This window comes from Natator depressus, chromosome 27 (genome assembly GCF_965152275.1).
Source record: "Natator depressus isolate rNatDep1 chromosome 27, rNatDep2.hap1, whole genome shotgun sequence".
NCBI classification, from domain to species: domain Eukaryota; kingdom Metazoa; phylum Chordata; order Testudines; family Cheloniidae; genus Natator; species Natator depressus.
In genome coordinates, this window is record NC_134260.1 from 3,292,447 (window position 1) to 3,312,633 (window position 20,187).

The 20,187-nt window shown below is 46.1% G+C and overlaps 1 protein-coding gene and 1 long non-coding RNA gene across 2 annotated transcripts in view; one reads left to right on the forward strand and one right to left on the reverse strand.

The window, feature by feature from the left end:
* WNT3 (Wnt family member 3) overlaps nucleotides 1–8,430 on the reverse strand; it is an 86,698-nt gene extending 78,268 nt beyond the window's left edge. The window contains exon 1 of the mRNA XM_074940778.1: nucleotides 8,225–8,430. Within this exon, the coding sequence (XP_074796879.1) occupies nucleotides 8,225–8,304 (80 nt within the window). The 5' untranslated portion in view covers nucleotides 8,305–8,430. The remainder of the gene's footprint in view (nucleotides 1–8,224) is intronic.
* LOC141978581 (uncharacterized) lies at nucleotides 3,763–18,081 on the forward strand. Its single transcript, XR_012636402.1, has 3 exons — nucleotides 3,763–3,859; nucleotides 8,724–8,785; nucleotides 16,711–18,081. It is a non-coding gene; the product is annotated as an uncharacterized LOC141978581 (long non-coding RNA).
* The last annotated feature ends 2,106 nt before the right edge of the window (nucleotides 18,082–20,187 follow it).

The window sequence follows — 20,187 nt, forward strand, 5'->3', positions numbered from 1 at the left end:
GGCCCTGCAAGTGAGTTAGGTGGAGGAATGCCTATCGTCCCCCACCTCATGCATTGCTCTGGGCCTTTGGTGTCCACGTGCCTGGCATGGGGTGCCAGAGGCAGAAAGAGGCATGCAAGGAACTTTCACTGCAAAAAAGCAGGCACCGAGCAAGTTTAGCCAACTACAGGGTTCAGCAGCGACTGAGTGTGGGTTTTGGGAATCCCAGTGGGGCCTGATTCTGGGATTTAGATGCCTAAAGCGGCAGTTGGGTGCTCTGGGAATGAGTCAGGGCTGTGTAGTGAAGGAGGCTCTTGTCTGTAGGATCCTGCCTCGTTTGTTGTAGAAGTTGGAAGGAGCGGGGTGAATGAGGCAGGGGATTACCAGAGGAGTAAGGAACGTCTTGTGGTTCGGGCAGCTGACTAACACCTTGGAGATGTGGAGCCTATCCCTGCTGCTACCACAGAGCCCCTGTGTGGTGCTGGCCAAGTCACTTGCAGCAAACTTTTCCCAGGTGCCCCCGACTTCTGGCTCCAGCGGCCGCACACTGAGCTACACAGATTTGCAGACGTGCTGAGCACCACGGCTGCCAGAGATGTTCACTGAGAGCTGTGCTTTGAACACAGGAAGTGCTATATAATGCAAGGTGCTCTAAAAACTCAAGTCCGTGGTGTCTCAAGTTTGGCTGAAGTTAGTGGACACTTGACAGTTTTGGCCTTAATGTCTGTAACTTTTAGGCAACTAGAAAATCACGGTGAGTCACAAAGCCTGTGTTTGCAGCCAGGCTTCCTATCAAATTAATACTGTAGACAGCGATTCACAAAAGCCAGCATGTATGTAGGGAGCTGCCTAAGCTAGCCAGTGGGAGATGCCAACAGGCAGGGTACATCCTCAGCCCTGCCCCTCTCTGCTTGCGATTCTGAGCTGCAAACCATCTCTCCTAGCTTTTAGCCCAATGGCTGGAGTACTCACCTCGGATGTGGGAAACTCCGGTTCAACTCCCTGCACCAGCTGATGGGGAGAAAGGATTTGAAGAGGGCTCTGAATGCTCTAACCATAGTCCCCCATGCTTGCACTCCCCCTCACGCTCCGTCAATGACACTGTCAGAGACTCAGAGGCTTTAAGGCCAGAAGGGACCATCGTGATCATCTAGTCCGACCTCCTGCACATCACAGGCCACTAGTTCTCCATAATGGAACAGCTTCAACAGGAGAGATTGAGGCAGCCCCATATCAGACTTTCCCATACCTCAGTGATTAGGACACTCACCTGAGAGATGGGGGCCCTGCTTCAAATAATTTCTCCACTTCAGGTAGAGGGGGGACTTGAGCCAGAGGTCTCCCACTTCCCAGGTGTCTGCTGCTGCCATATGTAAGCTTCCCTATCGGGGGTGATCCAGCAGGTGAGCTCTGAGCATGCTTAGTGGATTGGTTCTATCCTCCCCCATTCGTGCATCGCTCTGGGGCTTGGGCGTCTGGATGTCTGGTGAGGAGCAGTATTGTGCATAACCAGAGACAGCAACTTAGGTGTGCAGGGAGCTTTTACTGCAAAAATATAGGCTCTGAGTGAGTTTAGATGCTCACAGGATTCGGCAGCAGCTACGCAGGAGTTTTGGGATTCCCAGTGGGGCCTGATTCTGGGATTTATGCACCTAAAGTGGCAGTTGGGTGCCTGAGTCCTTGTGGGAATCTAGCTCACTATGCCTCAGTTCCTCCTGTGCAAAGAGGACAATGGTACCATCTCACCGCTCTCCAATGGGATGGTGATGGCACTACAGAACACCCCTGAGGAGGGAATGACTTCGTATGCAGAGCAGGGTTTGCATGATGGACAGTAAATAAGGCCTGATTGAATGAGCTAAAAAGAAATATCGACTAGCTCCCCAATTAGTGGGCACCTTCCCTCCTGAGCACTGACTGAGGCAGGGGTCCTGTGGGAAAAGCAGCAGGTGACCCTCTAATTAAAGACTCTCATAAAGTGTACGCACAAGAGGGATGAATTATGGTGGCACTGGGAACTGTAAGTCTGGCAGTTCTAACTTCTGGGTGCTTGACTTTGCAAACATAACATTCTTTTCAGGTCGTAGTTTGTATGTTGCAATACAGCTACGGAACCTCAAGACCAGTTAAGTGGTTAGCTTTGGGATGGGTCAAGGCCTGACAGCTCTGGAGCCTTCTGTTTAACCACAGGATGGGGACTGCACAGATTGTGGTAGCAACAACAAGGAAAATAGACTGCCAGCATATTTCCAGGCCTGTCCACTAAATACTATCCTGAGGCCGGCCCCACTCAGTTCACCACAGCCAAGGCACTGTCACCAGTAGGAATGAATATTCATCACTGAACTGCTTAATAAGCCATAAAGCAGGGAATTAACACTGAGCATAATCTAGTTGCAGCCATTGGAGTATGTTAATGGAATATCAGTTATAAAAAACGTATAATTTTGATAGACATTCTGCTTTTTTACATCATCGTAACCCTATAACAGGGCTTCAACCAGAGACCTTCAGAGCTAAGAGCAAGTGCCTTACTTGAAATGAAGGCTTAATACCTTAATAAAAGCTGGCTCCTGAAGTAGGCTCTTGTCCTTATATGTGGACTAGCCACTAGAGGGGGAAAAAGACCTATACTAGCCGAGAGTCGGTGATATAGATATTGGAGAATCTGCCAGTCCGTTAACACATTAAGGCAACAGTTTCAGAAGTGGTTCCTGATTTTTGGGAGCCCAACTTGAGATAACTTGGGCCTGATTTTCAGAGGACTGAGCATCCACAGCTCCACCTGATTTCGGGAAGAGCTGCCGGGGCTCAGCGCCCATGAAAATCAGGTACCCAAAATCAGTGTCTACTTTTGCAAATGTGCATGAAATCTTTCCGTAGCTTGGCCAGACTTACAGAACTGGAAGGGCACATTTGCACTGAGAGCTGGTGTGGGATTCCCAGCTAGCACTCATCAGTCTCATATCCTCACATCGGACAGCTATGGCAGTGCCAACTGTCCAAGTACATGCCGAGGGTCTCGGATGGGTAAGTGTAACCCACACACCTCCTGGCTGTGGTGCTCTGTCCCATCTAGTGGCACCAAGACCACTTACAGAGAGAGATAAAATAAGTCTGCTCCACAACCTTAGCTAACAGCTAGATGGCTTTTAGCTCATGCACTAAGCTCCTGAGGTCCCTGGTTCAGTCCTGCCCACCAGTGACCGGGGTCTGTCGGCGTTACATAAGCACTTGCAGCAACTAGCTCCTTCCTCCACCTACATTCTGATTTTAGCTTACTGGCTCGACTAGAGCTAGTGTGAGTATGTCTCCTCGCACTGAGAATCACCCCCCCAGCTCCAAGGGTAGCCGTACTCTAAGCACCATTGTGGGATTCCCGATGTCACTCCCTCAGTGATTCCATATCAGCTCAGCTGCGGAGTCGGTCTGCTTCTGACAACCCTGCTGAAAGGCTCTGCAATAGAACCAAGCTGGGAGTAAAGGAGGCTCCCTCTCCTGAGAGCTCTCGCAGGGCTAGCTGGAGCGGCCGGAGAGTGGGTGCTTGTTTGTGTCAGTAAAGCCAGCAGCTGTGGCTCTGTTAATTTAATTTAATATAATTTAATTTTAATCAACCTTTTAATTTCACAGTATGTCCCTTGCTCTTGTGTTATGAAACAAGGACAGCAGAACATCCTGATCTATCTTCTCTAGACCCTTCAGTATTTTATATATTTTTTATATCTTATTTGTTCCCTTTCTAAGGCAACAATCCTAATTGTTTCAATCTCTCTTCATATAAAAGTTTTTCCTGGCTCTTCATCATCTCATCACTCGTCTTTGAATCCCCTTTCATTCTGCAATAGCCTTTTGGAGATCCTGGGCTGCACACAGTTCAAAGGTGAGTCTGCAACATTGCTTTATAGGATGGCATTAAAATATTCTGTATTATTCTCCATCTCATTCCTTATGCATCCTAACATCTCGTTTGTATTTTTGACCACAACGGCACATTGAGCACAGGTTTCACTGAGCTGCCTACAATGATACCTAAGTCTCTTTCTTGAGTTGATACACTTAATTTATAACTCTGTAAAATATGTGAGTAGATTATTTTTCCCTCCAGCATGCATTACTCTGCATTTATCAACACTGACTTTCATTTGCCAAGATGTTGCCCATTCACCAAGCATGGTCCAGTTTCTCTGAAGTTCCTCACACTCCTCTCTGGTGGTGACTAACCTAAATAACTTCAAATCATCTGCAAATTTTGCCCTCTTCCAGCTCAATCCTCTTTCCAGATTTTTAATCAATGTATTAAACAACACAGGAACTAGTATGGAAGCTTGAGACCCCCATTGTTAACTTCTTCCATGCTGAAAATTAACCATTTCATCCTACTCTTTGCTTTCTGTCTCTGGCCATTTTTTGATCCATGATAATACTTTGCCTCTCATGCTGTAACTACTTAGCATCTTTAGTAGCCTTTTTTGTAGGACCTAGTTGAATGCCTTTTGGAAGTCTAAAGAAATTCAACTGGTAAACTCCAATAGGTTCTCCTTTTTCCACTATTTTATTGACATGTTCAAAGAATTATAAGAGATTAGTGAGACACAATTTTCCTTTAAAGTTCCCATCAGAACATGATCCAGGTGTTTTGTTATTCTGTTTCTAATTATTCTTTCAACCAATTTGTTTTGTTTATTTAGAATGTAAGCTTTTGTGGGCAGGACTGTCTCTTTTTATTAAATGGTTGTTGTGGGTGGGTGGGAAGGAGACCCAGCAAGGTACTTTAGCATGAACGTAATCCCATTTACTTCCCATTCTCTCCAATGTTTCATGCATGCTTAAGAACCTTGGTGAATCAGGGCCTTTTTCAGAAAAGTTTATATATAAAATGCATGTTATATGCATATGGGCTGGAACCATTTACCTCAATCCCAGAGAACTACAGATAAAATGGAACCTGGATCCCAACCAACATTTGGTCTGGGTTTGACTTTGCAGACTGAAAAATCATCCCAGTTTCCCTGCCCTGTCTCTCATGATAATTTCTAGAAAGAGAGGCCAACAGCTCAGTACTGAAGTCCTTAGTGCAAGAGAGTGACCATCAACTGCACGGGGAGATTTGCTGTAGTAAGAACTATAGGATCAAGCCTTTGAAGATTCATTCATCAGACATGGATACTGGACTCAATTTTAGTATGTGCTTTATTGACCCAATAGACTGGTTTTGGGAATACTCCATCGTTCAACTGTAACAGCTCCAGATATTGGGCGGTATCTTCTACATCTAGGGTTGCCATCTCTGAGGTACAAAAAACCAGGACATCCAGGATGATCCTGAGCCCACAAAACTAGACAGCTGGCAGTGTGTACTGACCACCCTTACAGATTTCTCAGGACAGATGCATTAAAAGAAGGGACAATCTTGGGAAAACCTGGACAGACCCTGTCTATCATGTCTATCCAGCTGCTACCACCAGGCCTAGGTGTTACAAAACTTTGGGACATGTGAGTCCCTCAGTGGATTTTTTTTTTTAATTCTTATTCCTTGTTTGGAAGACATTATATCAGTTTATTTCCAACCTAAACTGAACCCTTTAGTTGAGTTACAGAAGAATCAGAATTATTCTAGAGACCTTGGATTCAGCCTACTATTCACTGTTTCTTATTCCACATTTCCTGTTGTATTTTCCTAGCTTACATTGACACACTCTGTGCACACAATAGGATCCAGTTTGGCCCCCGTTTATACTGGCTCAACCCCATTGACTTCAGAGGGGTTGGCCTACTGCCAATGTAGTCTAGAGGCAAAGATTCCAACACAGGCTAGGAAAATGCCCAATGGGGTTGCACTAGGATAGCTGAGCATAGTACACCCTCAGCCTTGAGGGCTGGTAAAACCCAAATCAAGCGTCTCCCTGAAGGTCTAGCAATTATTCATCTCGCAGAGGTTGCTCTGTAGTTAAAGGTCACTGGGTACTGCATGAGGGTATTTTAGAGGAAGTGCTTAAAATGAGGCAGCTGCCTTTTGAAGGTGCTTCTCAGAGCAGGCGCTATTGCACAGGAAATTAGGACGCAGTTCCGCAAAGCGTTTAAGCACTTGACTTCAGTGGGACTTAAGGACGTGCTGAACATTAAGAGTGTGGTTAAGTGTCTTGCTGAACTGGGACCCTCATTTATTTCCTCTGCTTTGGAATGCATGATCTTAGCAGTGAGAATTCTCAAAGTGCCGGGGAGCCCTGGCTCCAGATACTCACTGCCTGCGGCTACTCAACGTGGGAAAAGTCTCTCAAAAGCTTTAGCCACTTTCTCTGTCTCCCCTCCCCCATTTTAAGACTCAGTCACCTCATCATATCGGTATGGCAGAGCTTCCTTGTGCACTCTGAGCGCTGCCAGGGAACAGGGCTCTGCTCAACTGTGCAGGGTACAGATTACTGAACTGTAGGCAAGTTCTACATTGATTGATTTAACCCTCTCCTCTCCCACTGTCACTGCTTGCCCAGCACAACCTGTTTGTGTAAGTGACCAGAAAACATGCACGTTGTTTGTATTATTTGTGCCAAGGGCCTGGGGAATGCACTCTCTGTGGTGTGTTTCTCTGCCAACAGGGAGAAGACTCATTCTAAGGGAGAACCCTCTGCTTGAGAAGGAAAACAGATCTATCTCTTCCAGGGGATTTTCATTCCTCAGTATGAAAGTCTCAGCAGATGCCTCCTGACTCAGTCATTTAACCCTCACGGAATTATGTCAGATTCTCATTCAGGGTGCGAACCCAATTGGATTCTCGAACAGTTGGCTGCACAACAAAGTCCAATCATCCTGTGCAGCTCCAAAGGCATTTTTTCTCTTTAGATACAGCCACTCTGATCGGTGCCCCCCAGCAGGCACCCCCCTCTCCAGACACACACTGCAATGCTTCACAGTCTTGATTATTGAATGAGGAGGAGAAGGGTCTAAAGGAATCTGACAAGGTCTTCATTTTGGTGGACCTCCTACGCCCGGCTTAGGCCCTCAAGTTCAGCATTCGTGATCAGGGTGGAAAATTTTATTTTGCAGAAAAAAAAATGCAAACGCTGAGATTTAGCCATTTTAAGGAGTCTGTGTAGCTTTTAAAGGATTAGAAATTATATACTCATAGTAACATTATTAGACATGCTTTGACTGCAATAATTGAAATTTTCATTCTTAGTCCCCATGATAATTAACAGATTTGTTTAATAATTGCTCCCTTTTCCCTTTCCCCAGACATGGCAGCCCATTTCCAAGTTCACTCCAGCCTACTTCTTTGCATCTCCAAGTCTGCACAGAAGGGATTTGATTAATTAATAAAAAAAGCTTTTCTGGAAGGGGGAAAAATAATTAAAGTATTTTGACATAACTAGTTTCTGCCTCATGGCTCCATACATACAGAGTACCCTACCTACATTGTATAGAGACATAGGAGACTCATTCCAATGAGAAATCCTATGTGATAAACTGAGAAATGGACTGAAATATTGTACTATACTACTAACCATCTTCTATCTCCAAGTGACTCATGATTGTTTTGTTTTGCATCTCTGTTCTTCAAGGAGGGATCTAACCTTTGATTAAATTTTGTTAATGTATTTATTTTTAAAAGGTAGAATAATACTGCTCAATTATCAGCCACATTCTAAAATAAAACGGATTTCTTTTATATTTTGGTAAGAGAAAATAAGGAACATATCTGCAATAAAAATTTTTTCTCGGTGCCATTTGTGTCCTCTGCATATTTCCTGGACTAAATTCACACGAATGACTGAATAAAACAAAAGGAGAGAAAGAAGACCCAAAACTGCAGCAGCCCAAAAGAAAATAGAATGAAAAAATAATAATGGATTGAGCAGTATGTAATAAGAAGGGGAGGAGAAATCTACCTACGAACAAAAGCCAGAGTCCTGTGACAGATGAAAATTATATTGCACAGTGAATAAAAATACATCCTCGTATATTTATTTTAAACACAACTACAATGGCTGAAATTGGAGAATTAAGGGGGTTGGAGAAATCTTCATTAGTTCAGGGATAAACCTATACATTGTCCTTTAAAAATAACCCTGAAATGTTTAATGAATTACCAGGCAAAGCTGCAGAAATTGTGTTCAGAACCAAACACGCAATTGTGCCTAGCTCTGAAGAACTAAGGGTGGGAAGGAAGGAACATGCACACACACAAACCCCATCTCTAATAATTAATGAACTCATTAATTAATCATAAAAACTGGGGGGGAAATCTTACCACCAAATTGGGTACCCGGCTAAGACCTTTGTGCCACTGAAGAGAAAAGATAAAATTAATCCAAGCAGGTGGTAATCCATTAGTCCAGACTGGTGCAAGGGAAAACCTCAGTGAAGTTTTCAGAAAAACATTAAGGGCAAAAATGAAGTATCCCCCCACCCCAAACAGTCAAACAAAGTCCCTTGAAGTGCAGAATGACTTTCTCTCTTGTCAGAAACGCACCTCTCCAAGCCTTTCCCCCTGTAGATCATCCAAAAGCTTCTATTAAAAAGTGCAGGGCTTGGGGATGTCAGCAGGCAGCCAATCAGATTGCATGGCCTAAGGTAAGGGATGATTCTATAGTTCAGGGCTGTCAGTCATTCCCCCCCCACCCCCCCGGCCCCACAACTTTGTTCCTAGCCCTCACTGGGGAAGGGCACAGAGAAACCCTTTTGCAAGAGACATTGCTGGGATAATGAGATTTCTTTTTTTTCTTTTCTTTTTCTTTTTTTTTTTTAAGTTCACTTAGGAACCCGGGTGCACTGCTCCTGCATGTGGCTTGCCATGATGAGACTCTGCAAGGTAAGGAAGAAGGATATTTCTGCTTTCTGTCAGTCTCAGGGTGGGGAAGGGAAAAATGACTTAGTTGGTGATGGAGGTAAATCTAAACCCCTCACAGTGGGGATGCAGAACTTCAGGAAGGGAAGGTTTCAAGAATTAGTTTTGCTGCTTTGCAATCAATCTATTTTTTAAAGATAAATAACTGCATGGCCCAAACTAGTTAAACCTTAAATCAAGGAATCAGTGCCTAGTGGTCAAAGCAGGGGGGACTGGGAGCCAGGGCTCCTAAGTGGGAGTGCATGGGATGCAATGGTTAGAGCTGGGCAATTGGAACTCAGGACTTTTGAGTTGTTTTCCTGACTTTGCCACTGACCCACAGTGTGAGCGTAGGAAAAATCACTTCCTGTCTCTGTATCCCTGATTATCCACCTGTAAAATGGGCACAACAACAACTACCACATGGGAATATCAGTGATGCCTCAAAGATTTTTGGATGAAAGGTGCTGTAGTAGGGTAAAGTATCATTAAAGTAATAAGTTACTATAATAAGAAAACACAACTCCTCACCAGCTAGCCCAGTTCCAACGTATGGAGCCCATGTTCTGAATAGACACAGTGAAAGGCCAATAAGGACACCTCATTCGTGACGGTGGAGGTGCTTTATTTACAGTTACCTGTGTGTCAGCAGAATAAGGTGACAGGGTGATTCAGCACAAACAACACCTAGGAACAGTCAGTAATGGATTTCCTCCAAGACTAATGTCCTCAACTCATGTAAGTCTGCATCGCTCCACTGACTTCAAATGGAGCTATGCCAGCTTATACCAGCTGAAGATCTGGCTCCTTATAACCAGATATCCAAACAAGTGATCATGGGGAAGCGGAAATAAATGAAATATGGGGTCTGGTCTCAGGCAGCCTAATGTGTGGGCTTGCTTTTAAAAGCTGTAAGACGTCTCCCCAGAACCCAAGGCTGTGGGCGCCAAACTCATTTCTGTACATGGATAACTACTGAAATGCACTGGGCCAGATGCTGCAGTCTTTATTCATTTCCACGAGTTCAATGAGTAAGAATGCAGGCTTTGGCCCAGAGATAGTGTTTCACCACCTGCAATCTTCATTTGGTCTAATATCTCCATGACCAACTTACTTGATCTTGATACCAAACTCCCTCTCTCTCTGGCCAATTTACCAGGCATCATGCATCAGTGAGAGGACATTCCTCCCCAGGCTACGCACTGTACACTGGCTCTTCACCCATTTCTGCTCTGCTGCCAGGTCGGTGGTTCTAATGTTCTGCCATCCTCAGGGGGCAAAACAACATGCATCTCTTTAGCTTTTCATTAGGGTTAGGATTAGGGCTCATTAACGAAGCCTTTGGTATGCCTGGAAATGTCTCTCTTGGAGACAACCAAGCATGAACAACCCAGCTTAAGAAAGGAATATAAATGGTGGAGTTAGGGGGACTTGATGCTATTCCAAAATATGCATACAATGGTGATGAGTGCATTAAGTTTAACCGCAAATGTAGAGCCAAATCCTGCCGACCTTACCTATTGTTTACTTAGGACAGTCTGTCACTGAACAGAGATATCAAGATCTGGCCCAGGAACAGTTAGGCAGATGGGGAGGGACTGGTATGAAAGGATCAGGAAGAGAGAGGGGGTGTTTGGTATCAAGGCAAAACTTTCTCCTGGAACAGTCCACGTGTTATAAACTGACTAGCCATGAAGACTGGCAGGTTTCATCATCGCTGTATTATGGAGAAAGAGGCCATGATACACGGGAAGTGGAGCCTTTGAGGTACTCAACCAGACTCGAATCTGCCACTGCCTGGCATCACACTGTGCCATGGGCAGTTTTTAAAAGATGAATAACAAGCATATATGTGAAGACCATGGAATCTGGTCCAAAGCCTATTGAAGTCAATGGAAGTCTTTCCACTGATTTTGATGGGCTTTTGATTAGGTTCCATGTGAGTTCCTTGTATCCATTCCGCTCCTGAATTTCACCAGCACAGAGTTCTCTGTGCCTGTCTGCCTGAAATATATGGGCTCCTTGTCATGGAGCTGCCAGTGGATTCCTCTAGTTCAGGGGTTCTCAAACTTCATTGTGCCATGACCCGCTTCTGACAACGAAAATTACTGCAAGACCCCAGGAGTATGGGCCAAAGCCTGAGCTCACCCAGGCCTGCCACCCCGGGCTGCAGGGGCCAAAGCCAAAGCCTGAGCCCCACTGCCCTGGGTGGGGGAGCCAAAGCTGGGCCTCAGCAAGTCCAACACCAGACCTGGTAACCCCATTAAAACAGAGTTGGGACCCACTTTGGGGTCCCAACCCACAATTTAAGAACCACTGCTCTAGTTCATGTAGTCAGTGGCTGTATTGTTTGCATTCCTCTATCATTCAGATGGAATTATTTGGGAAGATTTTTAAGGTCCTGTGACAGAGGCGGGCCAGAAGGCTACCGGAGAATAATAGAAGGTAGATATATTAGCCCCAGGTTAAGTAGGTCCCTTTTCCCTGGGTAAGGTAACAGGGAAGGTTCCAGAACAATCAGGAACCTTCTGGAGACAATTAAGACAGACAGGCTGATTAGAACACCTCAAGAAGCTGCTAGAATCAATTAAGGCAGGCTAATCAGAGCACCTGGGTTTAAAAAGGAGCTCACTTCCGTTTGTGGTGCGCGAGTAAGGAGCTAGGAGCAAGAGGCACTAGGAGCTGCGAGTGAGAACCTGGACGGTTGGAGGACTGAGGAGTACAAGCATTATCAGACACCAGGAGGAAGGTCCTATGGTGAGGATAAAGAAGGTGTTGGGAGGAGGCCAAGGGGAAGTAGCCCAGGGAGTTGTACAGGGAGGCACTCTAGACAGCTGTTCCAGGAGGCACTCTAGACAGCTGCATTCTACAGGGCCCTGGGCTGGAACCTGGAGTAGAGGGTGGCCCAGGTTCCCCCCAAATCCTCCCAACTCCTGGTCAGACACAGGAGGAATTGACCTGGACTGTGGGTTCACGAAAACGGCCAAACTGAGGGCTGCCGTGAAGCTCCAAGGCGAGCAAATCCGCCAATAAGCTCAAGACCCACCAAGGTAGAGGAGGAACTTTGTCACAGCCCAAATTTGGTATCTGAAGGCTCACATTTTCAATGTGTTTTCTTAGGGCTTGTGGAATGATGCGCTCTGTGTTGGGGGTTGATTTCTAAAGCTCACCAACATGTTGTGCTTTAATTGGACTATGTAGACCCTGCTGGTGCACGCTAAAGGTTCCCTAGTGTGCTTTAACATAGCTGTTTCAAAGAGCACTAGGGTAAAGTGCACCAGCAGGGACTAAATGGACCAATTAATGTGCAACACTGTTTAAGTTAAGCGCCAATGTGGACACAAGCACAAATGGATATAAACTGGCCATCAACAAGTTTAGACTTGAAATTAGATGAAGGTTACTAACCATCAGAGGAGTGAAGTTCTGGAGCAACCTTCCAAAGGGAGCAGTGGAGCAAAAACCCTAATTGGCTTCAAGACTGAGCTTGATAAATTTATGGAGGGATGGTCTAATGGGACTGCCCATGTATCCAATCTGTGACTGTTAGCATCAAATATCTCCAACAGTCAGTGATGGGACTAGATGGTGGGGGCTCTGAGGTACTACAGTGGAGTTGCATCTTATGCAGGGGTTAGGTTCTAAAGTCAGCGTGTAAGGCAAAAATCGCATATAGTCAAAATTATAAAATCCCTTAAATCACCTTGAAAATCCCTTAAATCACCCATAAAGTACAGTATACTGTACATGGTTTTGTGTCTACAACCCTGTACAGTAATATAGAATATCAGGGCTGGAAGGGACCTCAGGAGGTATCTAGTCCAACCCCCTGCTCAAAGCAGGACCAATCCCCAATTTTTGCCCCAGATCCCTAAATGGCCCCCTCAGGGATTGAACTCATAACCCTGGGTTTAGCAGGCCAATGCTCAAACCACTGAGCTATCCCTCCCCTGCTATAAATATATAATGTACACAGTAATGTACAGTATATAATAAAAAGTACATACGCAAAATATAATTTTACAGTACTGTATTTTTAATTACAGGGGGTAATTACAGGAGGGTAATTACAGGGGGGTCATCAGGGCTTGATTTCGATCCAGGAGACAGAGGTGACGGAGAGCTTGGGTGATGGAGAGCGAGTCATTGACGAAGTGGTTGGCTCTGGTTCAGCTCAAGAAGTTGTTTGCATAGGCTCATCTGCTGCTGGTTGTTTTTCCTTGAAAAACATGGTGATCGGTAACTGTTGCTGTTGTCTCTTGAGCAGCTCAAACATTTCTTGAGGTGGTCTCAAATCGTCCGTAATACTCCGTGTGATTTTGAGGCTTCGTTCCATAGAGGGATCGTATTCAGAAATTAAACCATTCAAGTGTTTTGCTGCTTGGAACACTTCAGCAAATTTATGAAGATTCCAACTTGCTGGCTCTTCCTGTTCGTCGTCATCATCTTTGTCTTCTGTAGACGATTTTATCAGTTCCTCTAACTCTTCGTTAGTCAATGTTTCTCTATGGCTCTCAATTAATTCTTCAATTTCTTTCTCAAGGATGTCGATGAAGCCATCACCACCCACTTGCCTGGCCACCTGAACAATGCGTTTCACTGCTTCGTCAATGGTTGGGAAACCCTTAAAATCATTCACATGTTCTTTCCATAGATTTCGCCAACATGCATTGACTGTTTCAGGCTTGATTGCATCCATTGCCTGTTTAATATAAATGATGCAATCGGCAATGTTGAAGGACTTCCAACACTCCATCACATTAAGATTGGGATCAGCATCCATAGCGCTATGTATCCATGAGAACGTAAGCCTCGTGTACGTGGCCTTGAAACAGCGAATCACGCCTTGGTCGAGAGGTTGGAGGTTGGAGGTGGTATTGTGGGGGAGAAAGACGACTTCAGCGTCGTTATGCGCAAACCGGAGTGCCGCAGGGTGGCCAGGAGCATTGTCTACGATCAGCAGCACTTTAAAGTCAAGTCCTTTCTCTTTGAGGTACCCCTTGACCTCCGGAATGAAACACGTGTGGAACCAATCCAGAAATAATGCTGCCCTCACCCAAGCCTTTTTATTTGATTGTCAGAACACAGGCAGGAGATTTTTGTTCTTGCCTTTTAAGGCACGGGGATCTGCAGCCCCGTAGAGCAAGCCCGGCTTTATTGAATGCCCAGCCGCATTGCCACCAAACAACACAGCCACACGGTCGTTAGCTGCTTTGAAGCCAGGGGCTTGTCCTTCTGATTTCGAAAAGTAAGTGCGGTTGGGCATTTTTTTCCAGAAGAGCCCAGTCTCGTCAGCATTCAAAACGTGTTCCGGAAGGTAGCCCTTTGCTTCTGGGATTTTCTTTAATTGTTCGGGGCAGGCTTTTGCTGCCTCTTCATTGGCAGACACAGCTTCACCAGTAGTCTGCACGTTTTTGAGGTTGAAGCGGTTCCTAAAACTGTTAAGCCAACCGTGGCTGGCTTTGAATTCCTTCTCCTCAGAAGGCTGTCCCTCTTTGGCGGGAAGTTTGAACAGCGCGTAGAGGCTAAGAGCCTTTTCTCACAACATGTTGCCATCGATAGGCACATGTTTACGGTTCATGTCTTCCAGCCATAAGTTTAATGCCTTTTCAGTCTTCACTAAAGTCTTATCACGCACCTGGCTCGTCAACTTAGCAGTTATTGGAGCACTTGATGCCAAGGCTTGACGAATTTCTCTCTCTCGAATCTTGATGGCACGGATGCTAGATTCATTGCAGCCATATTTACATGCCATGTTGGAGACCGACATACTGTCTCTCAATAAGTCCAACACAGCCAGTTTCTCCTCCAGCATCGGAACAGATCGCTGTTTCTTCAGTTGAGCACCAGATGAAGTAGTTGGCTTGCATTTAGGGGCCATGTTGTACAAAAAATACATATCTTTAAACACTAGAATCACACTCAGCACGGCGAGATGCTCACCTATTGAAGTCAACAGCAAAACTGCCACTGAGTTCAGTGGTGTAGGATTAGGCCCCTTGAGTTTTAAAATTCTACCTGTCCTGAAGGAACGCAGGAGAGCTGTGTCTTAGCTTTTTTGCAGGAAATCAAGTGTTCAGAGGAATTCCCCCAGCAGGGCAGACAGTTCTCACCAGGAAGCTTGGAATATACTTTGATTTGTAGTTGAGTGAGATTAAGAATTTTTACCTTTAGTTGACACTGAGCGTGGTATTACATTCTTTTACCAATACCCACAGCACCACAGAGAGGGTGATCATCCAGGGGGCATGTTTCTAGTGGGGTCTGGGTTTTTTGTAGTCACCTGTTTGGACATGTAGCTAAGGAGGCCCATTGAAAACGTGCCCATCTTTAGTGGTAGGTACCTAAATAGAACATCCAAATTCCATATTTAGTCTTAGAATCTATTGAAAATTCTATTAATCTATGGGGCCTCTGCTGAAACCAGTAGAGTAACTCCTGAATTTTGCCTTGTGTAAGTGAGATCAGAATCTGGCTCTTAGCTCTTGCTATCATCCCAAAGACATCTGCATGACAACCTGAGCAACCAAAAGTAGGATGTAGATGTCCTAATGAGGATCCCACTGTTACAATTTGGGGCCTAAGGGTGAATGAAAGTTGTCAGAAGGCAGGAGGGCATTCAAAACACAACTGAAGGTGCCATGTGGATTGGTGCCATGGGCTGTAGGACACACGGACCCTTGGCAAAAGGTCCCGTTCTTTGCAAACAACTCTTGTCTCAGACCTGACAAACTCACTACTCCAAACACATGTCTTGCAGGGTATTTATCCATGTGGGGTAACACATAAGGTATCTACAGAAAACTCATAACGTATTAAGGCTTACCAGACAGGGGTTCGCCCCATCTATAAATAGAGACAAAAGAATGTTTCAGAGTGGGGTGATGCACTCTTTTTCCATTCACTGGGGAAATATCTTGGGGAACAGGGATGTCTTCACAGGAACCAGGATCCAGGATCCAGGAACCAGCTAGCTCTACAAGAGACAGAACTTTGAGGGGGAAACCCTACTTTATCACATAGGAAAGGTAACAATTGATAAGCCCAAGTTTGCTTTTTATGATTTTGTTTTGCATTGTAGCAATTTGTTTCCACCACTCTCTCTTGTTTCTAGTTCAATCTCTATTCCTTCTTAAATAAACTTACTTCTGTTTAATTATAAATGCTCACAAGTGCTGTGCAGTTTACAGGAATGGTGATTTAATAGCAAACTGGAGTACTCTGCTCCTATGGGGGCAAAGGATCTGGGATTTCTGTGAGTAGCTAATGTTGGGGGCTGGATATCACAGAGAACACCACAGAGGGATTTGGGGATTGGGCTGTACCTATGGTTGACCTGCAAGGCAAAGACAGGTTGACATAGTCTGGAGGAAAGTGCTTGATTGGCTGAAAGTCTGGTTGTGTTAGGGAGCTGACATCCAGCTACTACAAGGAAGACTCCCTCGTGCTGGAGGCAAGGGGAGTAACAGGGTGACTCCAGGGTACCCCAAGAACAGTCAGAAGCTGTCAGTCATATTTATTAACAGTCTTTTGAATGAAATGGCGCACTGTAGTTTGGAAGCATTGACTCTCACATTCCAGTTTGGCTGATTCAGCCCAGCCAGTGGGTGATTTGAGGAAGCTAGTGGGTTTCATTGTTTCAAAACCCTGTTTCACCTTTGCAGTGTCCATATAAATGTGTATCTCTAGATCTGACACAGAACTGAGAATTTTGGGTGAGAATCCAGCTCAACATCCTTAAATCAGGGCTTTGTAGATCCTGGCATTCACCTGGGGCTTCTCTCTAATTTATACCAACATCAGCCCAGCAAAGGATTAGTGAAGTTTCAATCACAGGGACATGTTTGCATTCACCTTGAGAGGTTTGGCAGCCCTGGTAACCTCCTGTCCTTTTCCTTCCCTTCTTTTAGGTTCTTTTTCATACTTTAGAGTCCTACTGGCAGAGAGAGACAAAGTGGAAACAGCCACTGGATTTGCCTGGGTAAGGTGATGAGGTTGTGGAGTCTGCCTGGACTTGTTCCAGTTTTGAAGTTTCTCAGTCAACCAGTTGAACATTAGACACCAGGGGCTAAAACTATCCGAAGAGCAATTACCCCAAGGACTGATCTGGCTTGAGCACGCGGACTGAATGCCAGTGCAAATGATTCAAACCAGGCAGCTCAGAGCATGAGGAAGATGAAACTAGCAAAGGAATTGCCTCTCAGCAGACTCTCCCTCTCCGTAGCCAGACAGGAGTAGAGAGGGGTATGTGCCATAAGGGCCTCGCATGCAGGCATGCAGGGCTGCTCGGTGCAAGTGCAAGGAGATACTCCATCCAGTAACACTGAGTCTGAGGCATATCCTTTGTACTGACCAGGAGAGAGTCTCAAGCCCCTTTGTGCTCTCTCATTCACCAGGGTACAGGGGAGAGGAGACAGGGCATGGGGAAAGGTGTCTGAGGACACATGGGCTCAGCTGTGAAACTTATCCCACTAATGAATGGCATAGCCACAGACTCCCCTCAGGTGTCCTTCCTGCGGCTAGGCCAGCATGACATGGCATCCATACAGCTGCACTCTGTAACATGGGACCAGCGTGCCTGTATGAGAGACAGGGGAAACAAGGCTGCCATCTGTGTTGGGAATGTCTGTCGGAGGCGAGCGGTACTATAAAGCCCGGTGTTACCTGAATCCAACCACTGAGAAGGGGGTTCAGATGTGGATGCTCAGGCTGCTGCACTGGGAAGGCCGAAGAGCTTGCAATGACTATTATACACTGTCAGAGGACAGAACTGTGGCACCAATCAGCTAGCATCTTAGTCCTTATTCCTTAAGCAATTTCTTACTCAAGAAATTTCTAACCAGCCACAACGATCCTCCTCCATACTGAGTTCCTAACCTGTCCTCAACAGAGCAAACTCTGCCCCTTCCTGGGGTATGGCTTTACTGCTATCTTATAAACAACAGCAGTGTGGAAGTGGAAAAAGGCATAAAGGGAATTTGAATGCAGACATCTTAGTTTTCTTAGGAATAGAGCAAGAATCAGACTAACTCTAATTCTAATGACGTGAGACTTTAAGGCAGGGCCTGAGCGAGTGGGAAGCGAGTGGGAAAACTGTAAGAGATGCTGTTTTGACCTTGTGTTAGATAAGAATGGAATGCAGACTGTAGCAGGAACTGCTTTCAAAAGTGAGATATCAGGAAGGAATATGTATAAACAAGATGTGGCTGTTGATCATTATTGTATGCAACAAAAGGTATAAATGCTTGCCCTAATTGTTTATCTGGCAGAGACCTGCCTAGGAAGGGGGAATCCCTATCCGTGCGCACTCTCCCCATTGCAACTGCTTGAGAATAAACTGTCTCTGACTTCTTGCAAACAACCTAAGAGTGACGACTGCGTTTCTTCCACAGAAGCATAAACCTCCACCTAAGCTTCCACCCAGGGCTTAGCTGTCTCTCGGATTTTCCTGCAGCACCTCCTCTGTCCTAGATTCCTAGTTCCCTTTGTCTTCCAGAGAAACTCTTCTCCTACCCCCTTTCCCTCCATTGTATATGCTGGTTGGCATTAACAGGACCCACCAGCCAGCAGCAGCTGAGTGGAATTTTAGTGCGATGTGTTACCACATGAGCTGAGGGGGTCTCAGCAGAAGAATCTGACCTTCCTGTTCAGAGTGTTAGAATTTGCTACCTTGCTACATGGTCACATGAGTACAGCAAGATCTGAGTGTGCCGTAGTGCTGTGCCACGTCACCACTGATCTCCCACAGAGGGGGGTTGTGGTGCAGGCTGAACATGCCCCTTCCTCATGAGTGGGTCATCACGCCACTCACTCCAATTTGGCCGGGCCACTCCTCTGTCATGACAGAGGGGCAGCTGGGCCAAATCTAGACCAATGAGGGGGGCAGCACACTGAAGTTTTGTCTGAGGTGGCAGGCTGTCTTGATTGGCCTCTGCTGCCTCTGACTCACATTCAAGTTACATGATGCCCATTGGCATGTTCTTCTCTTGTTTTAGGCTCATGGAGTCCATGTCCCATGTTCCTTACTCCAGTGAAGGTTGTGCGGGGTCTACAAATAAGTTCCTGTCTTGGGCTGGGTTGCATGGGCCCATATTTACTGATCTGTCATGTGTTAGGTTGCATGGGGCCCTGGGTACCTCCATTAGGTCAGACAGCAAGGGGCCTGCATCTATATTCCTGGTCCACAAGCTGCTGTCTGATGTGGAAGGCTATTGTATATAATTTCTGTAATAAATACTCATCAAGTTAGGAAGATCATTCCCACCTTGGTCAGCTGAATGTTCTGGGGCTATTTCGCTTTGTTGCTCATGTGCACAATTTCCTTTTCCTCTCCTGGAAAGCTGAGAGCCTGATTCTGATGTCACTCACACCAGTGTAAATCAGGAGTAACTCCACAGAAGGTAATTGAGTTACACTGGTGTAAATGAGGGGAGAACTGGGCCTTAGTCTGAGATTTGAGGAACTTTGTGAAGATGATGATGGGGAACCCTGACCTTAGCAAGGACCCTGAACATCAGTTCTTTCTCTCTGATGAATATGGATGGTCTCTCCTTTGACATATATTCTTCCCCCATCCCCTGCATATTTCACTCATGGGGGAGTTCTGCACCACTGTGCATGTGCAGAATTCATGTGCCCTGCAGATTTTGTTTTTTCCCCACATTATGCCTTTCACCCACCAGGGGCTGCTGTGGCTCACTGGCTTTAGCAGTCAGCAGCCAATATTGAGGAGGAGAGGCTATGTTCCTCAGGGGCCTGACTGCAGGGGCAGGTGAGGTGGCATGGGGATGTGGAAGGGATAGACAGAGTGGGGCACATGGGGCTGGCTGGGGAGGTCACATATTTTGGGGTTCAGAAGGGCTAGTGAGGGGGGACAGACTGGGGTGGGGGCTCAATGGGAGTGGGGGTGCAGGGCCACATGCAAACGGGATGGCTAAGTGTGGGTGCAGGGACAATGGGGGCAAGGGGTGCATGGAGGTAGGGATGTCTGAGGGGGGTGCAGGGACACATGGGGACAGGGAGAGAGGTGCATGGGGATGGGGAGGGCGTGCAGGGACACACAGGGATGGGGGAGAGGGGTGGCTGAGTGGGGGTGCAGGGACACAGGGGGACAGGGGCAGATGTGCCTGACTGAATGGGAGAGGGTAGGGGTCATCCAGGCTCTGCATGGTGGATGCTCCCCAACTCCGTAACGATCTCTCACCCCCCAAAAAACTGTTCCGTACTTCTCCCACCCACGCTCAACAACCCTCCAGGTTCACTCCTAGCTCCTTCCCAGCAATTACTTCCCTCTCTCTCAGCTCCTCCATTACCCCTGAGTCCCCCAAGCTTTTGCACTGCTTCTGAGAGGTGCAGGAAATATATTTCTGTATTGTAGTTTAAATGAA